General features: G+C 38.3%; 1 protein-coding gene across 10 annotated transcripts in view; it reads right to left on the bottom strand.

Annotated features, from left to right (window-relative positions):
• Nucleotides 1–17,592, bottom strand: part of DNAJB4 (DnaJ heat shock protein family (Hsp40) member B4) — a 44,957-nt gene that overhangs the window by 10,897 nt on the left and 16,468 nt on the right. For 3 of the 10 annotated variants that reach the window (XM_054236445.2, XM_054236443.2, XM_054236444.2), the window contains one exon: nucleotides 1,075–1,316. The exons of 3 other annotated variants lie outside the window; for them this stretch is intronic. In XM_054236445.2, the coding sequence (XP_054092420.1) occupies nucleotides 1,075–1,285 (211 nt within the window). In that variant the 5' untranslated portion in view covers nucleotides 1,286–1,316. Of the gene's footprint in view, nucleotides 1–1,074; nucleotides 1,317–9,822; nucleotides 9,929–17,592 lie in introns of all 10 variants that reach the window. 4 more of the 10 variants (XM_078332292.1, XM_054236442.2, XM_078332294.1 and 1 more) reach the window with 2 other exon arrangements.

Raw genomic sequence — 17,592 nt, 5'->3', positions numbered from 1 at the left:
TTAAAAGTTTGGGAGAAAACTTAATAACTTAGTCCTGATGTTAAAACTTGAAAATCCCCAAACCAGCACAAAGTAAAGTTTTTTGTGTTATTAATTAGCAATTTAAAAGTCTTACTCTATAGCCACATTTATATGGAAGTGATGTACAAACGTGATTTAAAATGCAGAATGAGAAAAGGATAATCTTAAGTTATCCTCCTTTACTGTGCTCACTAGTTTTTGATCTCACAATGCAAAAAACAAAAGTATGGCAGGGAGAGGAAAGGGAAGTTGTCATGCTTTTCTCAATACTTAGTACAATTTTATAACAAATAATGTTATTTAAACCTAAATCAATAATTATCCTAACTAGGTGGCCATTTTAGGTCAAAAATTGTATTTCTGAGATCTCATTTTCTTGGCACAAAATTATTGTTTACAATTAAGCTAAAAACTTGTTCTGGTATTTTATGACATCAGGAAAATTCTTTCCTCTCCAGGCAGAATGCCAAAAACAACTAGAAGCTAAATGCCTGCGCCTTCTGCTTCTGAGAGTCACAACTCCGTCTTGTTCAGTCTAAACTAGCCTTGCTAAGGAAGGAAAAAAAAACTACTTTTTGTTTTTGTGAATAAAATATAAACTATGAAGAACCTGAAATGCCGATCTTAACATTTTATATTACTGAAAACTCTTTATTGGTTCTGACAGAAAATTCATTAGAAAACAAAACAGGTTGCATAAGACTTTTGACACAATTTACTAATAGGTAAGGGAATTCAAGGTTTCTTTTAAAATATACAATGTAAGTCTAGTGATAAAATCTGTATAATCCAAAATGCTAAAATAAAAAAGGCAAACAAGGACATTTCATTCATAGCTCTACAATACTCATTCATTTGATCAGAGATGAAACCTTGTTATTATTCATTATTTGTTCTTCTACTTTTGATATGACTGAGAATCCAATTTAAGAATAACCATAGGCTGAGAGAGAGAGAGAGAGAGAGACAAAAAAAAAAAAAAAAAAAAAAAAAAAGGCTGGGAGAGACAGAAAGAGAGCTGAAGAGACAGAAAGATATACAGAAAATACTTACCTTCCTCCCCAAACTGATCATATATTTCTCTCTTTTTAGGATCACTCAATACTTCATAAGCTTCTGCGACCTCTTTAAATTTTTCCTCTGCCTGAGGAGATTTGTTCTTGTCCGGATGAAATTTGAGGGCTTGTTTTCGGTAAGCCTTTTTAATATCTTCATCTGAAGCTCCTTTCTCAATTCCCAAAATGCAATAATAGTCTTTCCCCATTTCGAATGCCTTGAAATGAACTTAGTTTTCCCTTTGTAAAAGAAAACAGTGTCCCCAGTCTTAGCAACAGTCCGATTCTAAGAAAAATAAACCAAGCTGGGTATTTTAAAAGTTAAAGTAAATCGGCAATTCAGCTAGCTGCCTTAAGGCAGCAAGCAGACAGCGTCTCTGTATTCAATCCTTCCCCAACAGCTCACTTACAGATAAATATACACTACACAGGAGACAGCCTCCTTCTAGATCCTCCCATTTTCACTACGTGTCTCTGTACTTTCTAGAACAGCAAATGCTACAGGACGTCACTTTCCCAGCTGCCTCTAGTCAAAGTACTGAGCTATGTTTTCTCCTCCTCCACGATTAACTATTCATTTTCCGCCTGGCTCTACCATCTTTATATTTCCTAATTAAAGAGGCCAAGTGAATAAACATGCCAATATTTCAACACAGAATGTCACAACTACATATTTATGTACTCCATACTAGGTGAAAAAGCAACAAAAATCATCACAGTCATTAAACACTCTATGTTAAAGAAGTTAAAGTAAAATGCAAATAAAAGTATCGACGAATCCGTTTTAGATATTTTCATTTCAAGCTATTCACCTGTAAAGTATGGAATACTAAAATGTGGGTTGTTTGAACTGAAATTTTCAAGTAATTTACGTCATCTTCAAAATTCCTGGGGTCTATCAATTAGAAACGCCAGAAAGTTTGTGTACTAATTTCACATTCAGAGTATCCATAATAAAATTCAAATGCATTATTTTAAGATAAGTAAGGGACTTAAACATGATTTTAGCTAATTAGTTTTTTTCTAGGATACATGAGCTAATAGTTCTGGCAAACCAATGTTTATTTTTGAAATTTTAGTATCTGAATTTAGTTACTTTAACTAAAACTGAATGAGGCCCCCCTCACCCCCCCACTCCCCACCCGCAGCGGCCCCACAGGATCCCTATTTAAAGAATTTTGGTGCTGCAGGAAAGCCAATAGAAAGTATCAGGTTACAGACAATACATACTCATGTTCCTTACAAGAATTAACTGCAACTGGATCAACGTAAAATTTGGATATGTCACTTAAGGGGCACTAATACAATACATATTTTTTCTTTCAAAAACATATTTCCCTAATTATAAATATATATTCATTGTCGGAAATTTTGGAAAATACAGAAGAAAAAGTTATTAACAATCTCCCTATGATACCATTTTAGGTAATCCCTGTTAAATGTTACTGTATTTACTTCTAATCCTGTTTTCTATGAATACTCATGGTTATTTGCTGTAGTTTTATAATTTTTGTTAACAAAGTTAGATCATAGCATTTATATACCCTTTTGATACCTGCTTTTGAAAATATATTTTTTGTATTTATCAGACATTTTCAATGTATATAACTCATCTTTTATCTTCTATATAGTTTTCTCTAAGAAAATGTCAAAAGAATTGCACACAGTCCAAATATCTTGAGTCTGTAAACTTAAAAAAAAACCCTTTATGAGGAAAAGAAAATGTACATATATGTTTAGAATATAATAAAGGTAATAATCATGTGTTAACCTTTAAAGAAATGAGAACACCCACTCTCTATGCAAAGCAATGATGATTCAGCAATTCTTTATGAATGTTCATCATTGTACATTTTGACAGCTATGATTTTCTACTCCTCAAAATTCTCTACTTTAAAAACACCTTGACATTAGAAATGTATAACATCGATCTAGCCTACCTGTGGGTTACACAGGTTTGTCAGCTATTTAGCATTTTAGACTTACCAAGGAATACTCAATGTCAAAAAATACCTTTGAATCCAAAAACTTAGGGAAAATGCTAATATCCAGAGTCACCTTAAGACTCCCAGTTTTAAGAAGCATATTGCCAAACTGAAATCCAGTGCAAGGATCAGTATCATATACAGTAAAAACATAATAAAAATCACCTATTATAAAATTAATTTCCAAGGGAGTTCCTTTAAATATTCGTTACAAAAGGAACACTGACTTTACTATTTAACAACCAGAAATTGTTTGGGTGGGTAGTATTTGAAGAGAAGAACAACTTACTTGATTCAATCATTTTCAGAGACCTAGGAAATATTATCAAAACTTGACACAGTATATTATTTTGGAGAACTTGAAGACTGGGTCTTTCACATTTGTGAGAAATTATATTATATATTAACAGATGGAACGAAATCTGACTCCTTAGACATTGAAAAGGGTGAAAAGGGATTTTCAAATTTCTTCAAATATCACACACACACATAAGAATCCGTAAAGTTGAAAAGCAAGAATTCACCTCAACTTTGACATTTCAAGTTAATAAGAAAGCAAATATAGTTGTGATTTAAGACTATTAATAAAAATTTGGTTAGGTTATGGTAAAATGAGCAGATAACTGCACACATAGATTTGGAAAGCTTTGTAAATAATTCAAACATTTGGCAATAGTTATTAAAAGCCACTAAATATTACTTTAATAATTTTATAAATACCATACCTGGAAATTTATCCTTAGAAAATAATTATCCTTAGAAAGACAATAATTATTATATTTACAAATATACCCATTGCAAAGAGATGAAATAGGGTAAAGCATCAATATGGTCATTATTAAAAGTACATAGTACCTTGGAGATATTTTACTCTTATATTCACTTTTGCAGACTTGTCTTCTCTACTACTTACTCAGGGGTTGAAAATCCATTATACAATACAATCACTCTACATTAAATCTTGGTCATCCAGGCTGGGCGCTGTGGCTCACGCCTGTATTCCCAACACTTTTGGGAGGCCAAGTCGGGTGGATTGACTAAGGTCAGGAGTTTGAGACCAGCCTGACCAACATGGTGAAACCCCATCTCTACTAAAAATACAAAAACTAGCAGGACGTTGTGGCGGGTGCCTGTAATCTCAGATACTCAGGGGGCAGAGGGAGGAGGAGAATCCCTTGAACCCAGGAGGTGGAGGTTGCAGTGAGCGGAGATTGCTTCATTGCATTCCAGCCTGGGCAACAAGAGTGAAACTCCATCTAAAAAAAAAAAAGCGGGGCGCGGTAGATCACACTTGTAATCCCAGCACTTTGGGAGGCCGGGGCACATGGATCACGAAGTCAGGACCAGCCTGGCCAACCTTGTGAAACCCCGTCTCTACTAAAAATACAAAAATGGCTGGGCACGGTGGCTCACACCTGTAATCCCAGAACTTTGGGAAGCAGAGACGGGCAGATCACCTGAAGTCAGGAGTTCGAGATCACCCTGACCAACATGGTGAAAACACGTGTCTACTAAAAATACAAAGAAATTTAGCCGGCTGTGGCGGCGGGCGCCTCTAATCCCAGCTACTTGGGAGGCTCAGCAGAATTGCTTGAACCAGGAAGGCGGAGGTTGCAGTGAGCCGAGATCGTGCCATTGCACTCCAGCCTGCGCGACACAGCGAGACTCCGACCCCCCTCAAAAAAGCAAAAATACAAAAAATTAGCGGGCATCGGGGCGGGCATTTGCAGTCCCAGCTATTCGAGAGGCTAAGGCAGGAGAATCGCTTCAACCTGGGAGGCAGCGGTTACAGCGAGCCAAGATCGCGTCATCGCACTCCAGCCTGGTGACAGAGCAAGACTCCGTCTCAATAAATAAATAAATAAATAAAATATATTGGTCATCCAAGTTTCTATGTTATCCATGTGGTGATTTTGGGGAGGGGGTGACTGTCATTCCTGCGAATATTTATGACAAAACCCGGAAGAGTATGTAATAGGGAGAGTAACCGTAGCCTGTAGGGAAAATGGAACAGAGAAGCGCTGTGGTCAAAGCTTATTTAGTAAAAATAAAATAAATAAAAGCTTATTTATTTTACTTAATTTTTTTCCTTGTTCTTTTTTTTTTTTCTCATCCTCTCGGCTAGCTTGTTTTCCTAAAAGTTTACTTATTTTAAAAGCAAAAACAACAAAAAAAACTACATAGTCTAAAATATTTAGAAATCACATAAATTCCTGCTTACTCAATGTTATAGGTTATATGTATGCGTGACAGAAGTTTGAAGAAAACAAAAACTAGCTTGAGTTAGTAACTGACATACATATTTCCCCTCAAAATTAAGGGATGCTGAATTTTTAACAAAGATATAAAAATTCTCATTTGCTAAACAAAAAAAATTAGCATTTGCATTTTAATTTTTTTCTTTATTACTCAAACATTGGTAAGATTATTCCATGAAAACACAATTCTCTTTCCTTTACTAAAAGAAAATTATAGTCAGGTGAGGTGGCTCATGGCTGTAATCTCAGTACTTTGGGAGGCCAAGGCAGGAGGATCACTTGAGCTCAGGAGTTCAAAACCAGCCTGGGTAATATAATGAGACCTTATTGTTACTAAAAATTAATTTTTTTTAAAAATGGGAATTAAATAGTATTTTAACCCAGTAAAGTAAAATTATGACTTGTCATTTAATTTATGTCATCTTCTACTTGGACTTTATTCATATATAATAAAAAAGTTTTCTTTTTCCAACTCACAAATCATTTCTTACTTTTATTATAATAAAATAGTAAGGAAGAAGATAAAATGCCTTGAGTCTCAGAAGAAATTACACCAAAATTCAGATCATCACTTAAACGCTTGAGGACAAATGACTTCTCATATTTTGCCAACGCACCTGTGAAAAACCTTTTCTGGCAATATTTCTTAAATGGGTCACATTTAGTCCTAAAATTTCTTTTAACTTTTTTTCTTTTCTTTCCTTTTTTTTTTGTCCAAGACAGAGTCTTGCTCTGGAGTGCAGTGGCACAATCTCGGGTCACTGCAACCTCCGCCTCCTGGGTTCAAGCAATTCTCCTGTCTCAGCCTCCCAAGTAGCTGGTATTACAGGCACGTGCCACCATGCCCAGCTAATTTTTGCATTTTTAGTAGGGACGGGGTTTCACCATGTTGGCCAGGCCGGTTTCAAACTCCTGATATCAGGTGATTCACCCACCTCTGCTTCCCAAAGTGCTGGGATTACAGGCATGAGCCACTGCACCCAGTCTTTTTTCCCTCCTTTTTTGAGATGGGACTTGCTCTGTCACCCAGGGTGCAGTGCAGTAGCACAATCATAGTTCAATGCATCCTTGAACTCCTGGGCTCAAGTGATCCTCCCACTTCAGCCTCTCAAGTAGGTGGGACTACAGGCCAATGTGGCAACATCTGGCTTATTTTATTTTTTGTAGAGACCAGGTCTCACTATGTTGCCAAAGCTAGTCTCAAACTTTTGAGCTCAAGCAATCGTCCCAACATGACCTCCCAAGATGCTGGGATTACAGGCATAAACCAGGATGCTTAGCCCCTGACATTTCTTTTCTTTTCTTTTTTTTTTTTTGAGACAGTGTCTTGCTGTTGCCCAGGTTGAAGTGCAGTGGCATGATCTCGGCTCACTGCAACCTCCGCCTCCCAGGTTCAAGCGATTCTCCTGTCTCAAACTCCCCAGTAGCTAGGATTACACCACCACACCTGGCCAATTTTGTATTTTTAGTAGATACAGGGTTTCACCATGTTGGTCAGGCTGGTCTTTAACTCCTAACTCAAATGATCCACCCGCCTTGGCCTCTCAAAGTGCTGGGATTATAGGCATGAGCCACCATGCCTGGACCTAAAACTTCCTATATAGTGATTCATATTAGAAAATTATGACCTCCATTCCCCAGTACTTCCTGTCCAAGAATAAGCAAATAAACTGAGGCTCTTTTATACTCTGTTAATAGTGCTTTGGATATTTGAATAGATAACCTCAAAGTATGTAAAAGTGATTATATTTGTCAAGGTGACACCCAGGAATATTGATAATATAGTGGTTAAGAGTACAGATTTTAGAGCCAGTGTGCTTGGGTTAGAATCCTAGTAACATTACTTATAGCTGCAAAACCTTGGACTTAAATATCTCTGACCTCAGCTTTCTCATATGTCAAACAGAGTTAATTGCATTAACTGTTAAGTTGGTAACATTAATTTAAATGTAATTGGCACATAGTGAGGCTACTCTTATGATGATGATGATGATCTCATATGAACTTGAAAATTGTTTTCCCAGAAAAATTACTATATTGTATGTATATCAAAATGTTCTCATTTTCAAGCATACATACACACACTCCCCCCCACACACACAGCTGTCCAAGTGGATCTTTCTAAATATTCCAGTTAATATTTGCTACTCATTCATGTTAATTTTGTTAAAACTTAAAATCATTAAAACTTCCCAAAGGAAGTATTCATTATACTTCAATTCCAATATTTACATTCTTAAAGTATATATCTTTGATTTTGGACTCAGAAGATCTGCCCAGCCTTAGTATCTGTCAATGCCTCACATATCTCAGTCATACTAAATTACTTGAAAATTATCTAGGGGAGGCCAGGCATGGTGGCTCACGCCTGTAATTCCAGCACCTTGGGAGGCTGAGGTGGGCGGATCACCTGAGGTCAGGAGTTTGAAACCAGCCTGGCCAACATGGAGAAACCCCATCTCTAAAAAATAAAATAAATAAATAAATAAAAATAAAAATAAAAGAAACGAAAAAAAGAAAATTATCTAGGGGAAACCATTATTTATCAATTCCTCTTAGTGGGCTAGCATAAAAGAATAAAAACTTAAGAATCTGAATACTTGGGTTTCTAATCTCAGCTCTCCCACTTAACAGGTAATTTAGATAAATCACATTCTCTGAATACCTAACTCACAAAGATTATTGTGAGAGTCAGATGAGATAATACATGTGAAAGCACTATAATTTATATAACATCTACAGAAAAATTATTTCCAGTATCTTAAGCTATATAAACTTTTGCTACCATTTGGATGTGTATTGACAAAGAGTCTCCTTTGATTCAGGAAGTTTAACTTGGCATAAAGCATTAAAGAACTACCAGATTCACCCCCAAAGGACTTTGGCACCCCCCAAGATCATGCCTCTTGCCAAGTTCCCTTTTCAGACCTTTATCTCTGAATTTTAGTATCTTCTCACACAGTGTTACAAAAAAGCAAACAATTAAAGAAAAAACAACCTGTTCTATGCCTTCCCCATAATAACACTTATGTAATATTTTATAATTTATAAAATACTTCCTTATGCTTTCTCACATGTAATCTATTTATATGCACATACACCTGATAGTCAAGCGGAACAATTTCAAAGAGCTTTTCTATAGCTACAATCTAATAATGAGCTAAGATATTCTTGACAATACTTAACATACACTGTTTCAATATTAACATAAAACTAGAGGTTACTAGGCTGTATCTATCCTAATATTTCGCCTTTCTTTAAGATAATATCTAAATAGTTATATAAAATCAAATTATTGGTCATTTAATAATGGACTATATCTTATCTCTACATATTATACTTTCCTAAAAAACTTGTAAGCACTACAAGGCATTATTACCATAGATCATAGATTGCTGTAGAGCTAATCTTGATATAAGTTTGGAACTCAGACCCCAAATTCTTATTCCTGTGAAAAGGTTCCAGAGAATAATAGTTACAATATCTATTAATCTTGTGATGGTCACAAATGCTACTTTGTCTTTAGGGGAAAAATAAGGAAATTTCTATTTATCTGTTGTGTATATGTGTTGCCAAGACACAGACCCCCAACATCTATTTATTTAGAGACAGTATCTCCCTCTGTCACCCAGGCTGAAGTGCAGTAGTACCATCTCAGCTCACTGCAGCCTTGAACTCAAGCAATTCTCCCCATCTCAGTCCACAGAGAAGCTGGGACAACAGACATGTGCCACCACACCCAGCTAATTTTTCAGTTTTTAGTAAACAGGGTTTTGCTATGTTGCCCAGGCCTGTCTAGAACTCCTGGGCTGAAGCAATCCACCCACCATGACCTCTCAAAGTGTTGGGATTACAGGTGTGAGCCATTGCACTCAGCTGAAAAATTTTAAAGAGACTCACTTGTTACCTCATCTACGTTACAAGATGAAAGACGTAAACTTAAGGTAAGTGTCTTTAAGACATTAAGCCCTATCCATTTAAGGTTAAATTGTTCTAAAAATCCTATTCCCCCATGTCTTACCTATAAATGTCCTTTTTAAGGCAAAGACAGTAGTTTGAATTCATTATATTTGGAATTTGTCAATAGTATATGACTGTCCATTTTATAATATTTGATGGGTACACAAACTGTTTACAAATGTGGCTAACATAGTCCATACTTCCCATGAAAAAAGTATTTCAGTCACTCAGCAAATATTTATGGAGTGCTTTTTTTGTGTCACACTATTTTAGGTGTTGTTAACTAAACAGACAATATCCTTGCTCTCATTCAACTCATATTCCAGTGGGGGAGGACAAACAATAAAAAGTTAATAATGAAATGAGATAGTTTTAAGAGCTTTAACGATAGTAAAACAGAGGCTGGTGCAGTGGCTCATGCCTATAATCCTAGCACTTTGGAAGGCCAAGGACCACAAATCACTTGAGGCCAGGAGTTCAAGACTGGCCAACATGGTGAAACCCCATTTCTACAGAAAATACAAAAATTAGCTGAGCACATACCTGTGGTCCTAGCTACTCAGGAGACTAAGGTTGGGCCTGGGAGGTGGAGATTGCAGTGAGCCAGAATCACACCACTGTATTCCAACCTGGATGACAGAGGGAGACTCTGTCTCAAAAAAAAAAAAAAAAAAGTTAATTATCATCCTCAACTTGGGCTGGAGTGGTGGGGATAGAAAAGGCTTCAGAAGAGAAAAATGTGAGAAAAGTAATTAAAGACTGATAGATTTTGAAAGAGAAAAAGGGAGAATTTGTGATTAGAATCAGGAACACAAAGCCAAGAAGCAAAAGAGTATAATAAAATCTATCAGATACAGCAAAAAGACTGGTGAGATCAATGCATGCGAATTAGGAAGGCTCACCCTAGGGAGCTGGCAGAAAGTAAATTACGGTCAGATTGCTGAAAGTTTTTGTTTGTTTGTTTATTATTTTTGAGACGGAGGTTTTCCTCTTCTTGCTCAGGCTGGAGTGCAATGGCACGATCTCGGCTCACTGCAACCTCTGCCTCCAGATTCAAGTGATTCTCCTGCCTCAGCCTCCCGAGTAGCTGGGATTACAGGCATGCGCCACCACGCCCAGCTAATTTTGTATTTTTAGTAGATGCAGGGGTTTCTCCATGTTGGTCAGGCTGGTCTCAAACTCCCAACTTCAGAGGCTCCACCCACCTTGGCCTCCCAAAGTGCTGGGATTACAGGTGTGAGCCACTGTACCTGGCCCAAAGTTACTATTTTTTGAGACAAGGTTTCACTCTATCACCCAGGTTGGAGTGCAATGGCATTGCCACATATCACTGCAGCCACGATCTTCTGGGCTCAGGAGATTCTCCTGCCTCAGCCTCCCAAATAACTGGGATCACAGGCTCATACCACATATGGCTTTTTTTTTTTTGGCAGAGGTTCTCACTATGTTTCCCAGGCTGGTCTTGAACTCCTGGGCTCAAGCAATCCTCCTGCCTCAGTTCATGTTGGGAATACAGGCATGAACAAATGCAGCTGAAAGTTTTTAATGTCATACTTCATGACTGCTCTTTCATGTACTTCAAAAAGTGCTAATTTAATAGTTTGATTTTGGGGAAAAAAATTACTTGAAGAGGTTGCTTCATTTCTTACATGTCCATTTATTTCCAAACCAGTGAAATTGCTTTTCTGGTTGTCAGTAAAGGGTTCTTAACAAAGTTTCATTAATAAGTTGTAAGCTTCCTGATTAGGTGTGGTGGCTCACGCCTGTGGTTCTAGCTAAGGCAGGAGTATCACTTGAGCCCAGGAGATCAAGGTTGCAGTGAGCCATGATTGCACTCCACCCAGGTGACAGAGGGCGATCCTGCCTCAAATAATAATAATTTCTAAGCCTCCAAGAGCACTGGCATAAGGTGGCAAATTAATTTAAAATGGCTGGTAGGAGGAACAACTTTAGTCATAATTTTCTGTGGCTATTGTCTGTATCATCAAAATTTCCCAGTGTTTTATCACTATAGTAATATTAGTAATTCCCAAAGTTTTCAAATTTTAATACTGTGTCATGGCTTGGTTTTATAATACTTTCCCTGAATGAAGCGCTATAATATACACATTTAATTTTTTTTGTCTAGTGGTCTTTAAAACAAGATTTTTAAATCAAATTCAAAAAATTTAAAAGTACATGCCTTTCAAAAAACAATATAAAATAAAACCTTAAATTTATAAAAATTACTAGATTTGGAGACACTCAAGGATCAGATATATTTTATACTTAAAAAAATAAATCAGCCAGGTGCAGTAGCTCACACCTGTAATCCCAGCACTTTAGAAGGGTGAGGTGAGAAGATCACTTAAGCCAAGGAGTTTGAGACTAGCCTGGGCAACAAAGTGAGACCTCAATCCCTACAAAAAATTTAAAAACCAGCCAGGCATGGTGGTGTGTGTCTGCAGTCCCAGCTACTCGGGAGGCTGATGCAGGGGGATGACTTGAACCCAGGGGGTTCAAGGCTGCACGTGAGCTGTGATCATGCTGCTGTATTCAAACCTGAGTGACAAAGTGAGAGTATCCAAAAAAAAAAAAATTATATCATTTCTTCTCTTGAGGAGTGTAGAACTAACTTATTCTAACTGGGATGAATAAAATATTCAACTAACAACTTTTATAAAAAGCCCTTAAAAGCTTGCTAATGACTAGTGAATGTACAGTAAACTAATGTACTTTCCTGGCATTTTGAAATCATTTAAAATAAAGTGTTCTTTTTTGGTTGTTGTTTTTTTGAGATGGAGTCTTGCTCTGTTGTTGCTCAGGCTGGAGTGTAACAGCACAGTCTAGGCTCACTGCAACCTCCGCCTCCTGGGTTCAAGTGATTCTCCTGTTTCAGCCTCTGGAATAGCTGGGATTACAGGTGTGCACCACCACACCTGGCAAATTTAAAATAAAGTGTTCTTTACACTAATTTTAAACACTGAGTTAGGCCCAGGGTGGTGGCTCACAACTGTAATCCCAGCACTTTAGGAGGCCAAAGCTAAAGGATCACGTGAGTCTAGGTGTTCAAGACCAGCTGAGCAACATAGTTAAGGCCTCGTATCTACAAAAAATAAAACAAATTAGACAAGTGTGGTGGCATGCACCTGTACTCCTAGCTACCTCGGAGGCCGAGACAGGAGGATCACTTGAGTCCAGGGAGTTGAGGCTGCAATGAGCTGTGATCATGATGCCACTACCCTTCAAGCTGGGCAACAGAGCAAGACAGTCTCGAAAACAAAAAAACAAAACCAAAAATACTGTATTAGCCAAAAAATTAAAAAATAGCTACAGAATTTATAGATCATTTTAAAAGCCTTGATAAGCTAATATTAATTAATATTGCATTATAAAACTTTGCCTGTGTTGAAAGATCACACTATTTAGACCAGAGCTGTACAACAGAAATATAAAGCAAGCAACAAATGCTGGCCACATTTCTAGAACCCACATTTTTTAAAAAGTGAAAAGAAACATTTTTTTTTTTTTGAGATGGAGGTTTGCTCTTGTTGCCCAGGCTGGAGTGCAATGGCATGATCTCTACTAAACCCAGTCTCTACTAAAAATAAATGTGAAATTAATTTTAATAATGTATTTTATTTAACCTAGTAAATCCAAAATATTATCATTGCAGCATATAATCAAATACAAATTATCAATAATACTTTACATTATTTATTTTTGGTACTAAGTATTTGAAATACAGTATGTGGTTTCTTTTTTGAGACGGAGTTTGGCTGTTGTTACCCAGACTGGGGTGCAATGGCACAATCTCGGCTCACCGCAACCTCCACCTCCTGGTTCAAGCAATTCTCCTGCCTCAGTCTCCCGAGTAGCTGGGACTACAGGTGTGCACCACCATGCCCAGCTAATTTTTGTTTTTTGGTTTTTTTTTTGAGATGGAGTTTCGCTCGTTACCCAGGCTGGAGTGCAATGGCGCGATCTTGGCTCACTGCAACCTCCCCCTCCTGGGTTCAGGCAATTCTCCTGCCTCAGCCTCCTGAGTAGCTGAGATGATGGGCACACTCCACCATGTCCAGCTAATTTTTTGTGTTTTTAGTAGAGACGGGGTTTCACCTTGTTGACCAGGATGGTCTTGATCTCTTGACCTCGTGATCCACCTGCCTCGGCCTCCCTAAGTGCTGGGATTATAGGCTTGAGCCACTGCGCCCGGCCTACAGTATGTGTTTTACACTTCAACCTCAATTCAGATAGCTACATTTCAGTAGCTCAACAGCCTCATGTGGCTAGTAGCTACTGTGTTGGGCAGTGCAGATCTAGTGATTCCTTATAGTCAGTAGCGCTATGAGCCAATTTTTCAGAAACCTCAGCCTATGAACCTCATCCCAACTATATCACACATAAATACCTCTCACATGCACACTTAAGGTAAATAAAGTCTTAACAAGTGAACTCTAAAAAGAAGTTCATTTTTACTTATAAAATAGTATTACATTGTTCATCTACATAAAAGATATGAGGATTTTTCAAAATAATACTTTACACTTAAGGTAGTAGGAATGGATTTAAACATGCTCAGTTGACATATACTTTCATAACGTCTAACTGCAAAAGCAACACTAGGAAATGAGGAATCTATGTGATTTTCACTTTTATCTTTTCTAAAATGTCTCTTCTCACACTCTTCTTATATGTGGCCTGAGTCATCATCTTAACTGGCTCATTAGAAAAAGGAGAGTAGTTAAGGAGTACAGAGAAAAAAAAATGTCTGTAGCCCAAGAAATAAGACAGGAGGAGAGGATATGCAGCTGTTTCACTGAACTATTAGGCTCTTAGCCAAAACTGCAACAAACTGATTATTTAGCAAGTTTGTTTAGCTCTCTAATTGTTTACAATTCTCAAGTAACTTCTTTCTTTTCTTTTTTTTTTTTTTTTTGAGACAGTCTTGCTCTGTCACCTAGGCTAGAGTGCAGTGGCTTGATTATGGCTCACTGCAGTCTCAACCTCCAGGGCTCAAGCAATCCTCCCACCTCAGCCTCCCAAGTAGCTGGGACTACAGGCATATGCCACTATGCCTAGATTTTTTTTTTTTTTTTTTTTTTGGTAGAGATAGGGTCTCCCTATTTTGGTCAGGCTAGTCTTGAATTCCTGGTTTCAAGCTATCTTCCCACCTCAGCCTTCCAAAGCTCTAGGATTACAAGTGTGAGCCACTGTGCCTGGCCTCTCAAATGACTTAACTTAAATCAATACACAACTTTAACTATGAATTGTCTTTATTATATATTTTATCCATTAAGACATAATCATCAAACAACTGCTACCATGGAGACTTAACTATGATTCAAGGACTTTAACGATGGCTACCAAATATAAGTATTAAAACATTTGTAAAAACAAGCCAACATGTCCTATAGAATTTACCAACTACTATAAAACTTGGCCATTGACTATCTAAATCCAAATGAATGAACCTGAACTATTATAATTGTCTAAAGAAGGACATTTATAGTAAGAGAAAAAAATTAGGATTTCTAAAATAATTTAACTTAAATGGATGGGTTTTAATGTTTATTAGTATTTCAAAATATAAGCTTTTTATTATCTAGGTCAAACCAGTATTATCAAGCCAACCACTACTAAGACCTCACTGTGCTATACTCTTATATGTGGCATGAAGGATAAACAGTATAAGACATACTCTCTACCCTTAAGGAGTTTATACTATAAGCAGGCCAGGGGTGGTAGTGGCTAACGCCTATAATCCCAGCACTTTAGGAGGCCAAGGTGGGTGGATCACTTGAGGTCAGGAGTTCTACACCAGCCTGGCCAACATGGTGAAACTCCATTTCTACTAAAAGTACAAAAAATTAGCCAGACGTGGAGGCACAAGCCTGTAGTCTTAGCTACGGTGAAACTCCGTCTCTACTAAAAATACAAAAAATTAGCCAGATGTGGAGGCACAAGCCTGTAGTCTTAGCTACCTAGGAGGCTGAGGCAGGAGAATCACTTGAACCCAGAAAGTGAAGGTTGTAGTGAGCCAAGATTGTGCCACTGCACTCCAGCCTGGGCAACAGAGCAGGACTCCATCTCAAAAAAAAAGGAAGAAAGAAAAGACATAGGAGTTTATACTATAAATATATAAAATAATACGTACTACTTACTGTTGTTTTTGCCAGACAGTGGTAGAGCTGAGTAGTTGCAGCAGAGACTGTATGGCCCATGAGGTCTCAAATAGTTACCATCCGGCCCTTAACAGGAAATGCTTGCCAACTTACGAGTTATACAAATTATTCTTTACTGGAGGGAGAGAAAAGTCTAAAAAAAAAGCACTAAACATGATAAAACTTTATTGCATCTGGCAAACTGTAAAAACTATAGTTTTTACAATACTCAGAAATAGGCCAGGTGCAATGGCTCAAGCCTATAATCCTAGCACTCTGGGAGGCCAAGGCAGGCAGATCATCTGAGGTCAGGAGTTTGAGACCGGCCTGGTCAACATGGGGAAACGCTCTCTACTAAAAATATAAAAATTAGCTGGGTGTGGTAGCACATGCGTGTAATCCCAGCTACTCAGAAGGCTGAGGCAGGAGAATAGCTTGAACACAGTAGGTAGAGGTAATAATGAGCTGAGATCGCGCCATTGCACTCCAGCCTGGGCAACAGAGCGAGACTGTCTCCAAAAAAAAAAAAAATAGGCTGGGTGCAGTGGCTCATGCCTGTAATCCCAGCACTTTGGGAGGCTCAGGTGGGCAGATCGTGAGGTCAGGAGATGGAAACCATCCCGACCAAAAGGGTGAAACCCCGTCTGCAATAAAAATACAAAAATTAGCTGGGTATGGTGGCACATGCCTGTAATCCCAGCTACTTGGGGGGCTGAGGCAGGAGAATCGCTTGAACTCAGAAGGAGGTTGCAGTGAGCCAAGATCCCGCCATTCACTTCAGCCTGGCGACAGAACGAGACTCTGTCTTAGAAAAACAAACAAATGAATGAGAAGAGTAAAGGTCAACAATCTTTTGCTTGTCTGATGGTAAAATGAAACTTGTACACTGATTTTCACCCTGGTGACTGCTAAAGGGATTATATTAGAATATTTAAAGTGTGAGGTGAGATGCTTATCAAAAAGGGTGGCATGTGTTTTAAAAGGCAGAGAAAGACTGTTTAATAATCCTACCTCTGTATTGTTTCCCCTTGACCACTCCCATCTAATTCATGGGTCCTGGCCATAAATGATTTTGACTATTTTCCAAAATGAAATTTACCCTGATGTAGGTTCTCATGTTACCCTGATTCTCACTTGTTATGTTCTATAAAATCTGTAGTTAAGTTCTATAAAACATTTGCGGCCAGGCACGGTGGCTCACGCCTATAATCCCAGCACTTTGGGAGGCCGAGGCGGGTGGATCACGAGGTCAAGACATCGAGACCATCCTGGTCAACAAGGTGAAACCCTGTTTCTACTAATAATACAAAAATTAGCTGGGCATGGTGGTGCACGCCTGTAGTCCCAGCTACTCGGGAGGCTGAGGCAGGAGAATTGCTTGAACCCAGGAGGCGGAGGTTGCGGTGAGCTGAGATCGTGCCATTGAACTCCAGTCTGGGTAACAAGAGCGAAACTCCGTCTCAAAAAAAAAAAAAAAACATTTGCCATGGTTATATAAAATCATCCCAAACGCTAAATTAGAGAATACTGATTCATCGCCCCTAAGGTAAATACTGTTAGGTTCCTGCCAGACTCTGGTCACATTTTCATCAATACATAACCTCTTCTATGGGTATTTCTGTTAAAGACACCTTAATAATATATATTGTTGACTCACTGACATTGAACTCATAGCCAGTAGAACTATGACTCATGCCTGAATGAAGCTTACCTAACACTTGAATTTTCTCTGTAAGGCACATCACAGCCTTCTTGTGCTTAGGAACACTAGACAGCATTTTAGCACTATGCTTAGAGGCCATTCTATTTATTTATTTATTTATTTATTTATTTATTTATCTAGAGACGGGGTCTTGATATGTTGCCCAGGCTGGAGTGCAGTGGCTATTTATAGGCGCGATCCAACTACTGATCAGCCCGGGAGTTTTGACCTGCTCCATTTCCCACCTGGGCCAGTTCACTCCTCCTTAGGCAACCTGGTGGTCCCCCACTCCTGGGAGGTCACCATATTGATGCCGAACTTAGTGCGGACACCCAATCGGCATAGCACACTACAGCCCAGAACTCCTGGGCTCAAGCGATCCTCCCACCTCAGCCTCCAGAGTAGCTGGGACTACAGGCATGCCCACCACGCCCGGCAGAGGCCATTTTAAATAGTAAAGTCACCAAT

The sequence above is a fragment of the Callithrix jacchus genome, chromosome 7, assembly GCF_049354715.1.
Source record: "Callithrix jacchus isolate 240 chromosome 7, calJac240_pri, whole genome shotgun sequence".
In the NCBI taxonomy this organism is placed as follows: Eukaryota; Metazoa; Chordata; class Mammalia; order Primates; family Cebidae; genus Callithrix; species Callithrix jacchus.
Note: the sequence above shows the minus strand (reverse complement) of the source record. Positions and strands in the feature narration are given on the sequence as shown.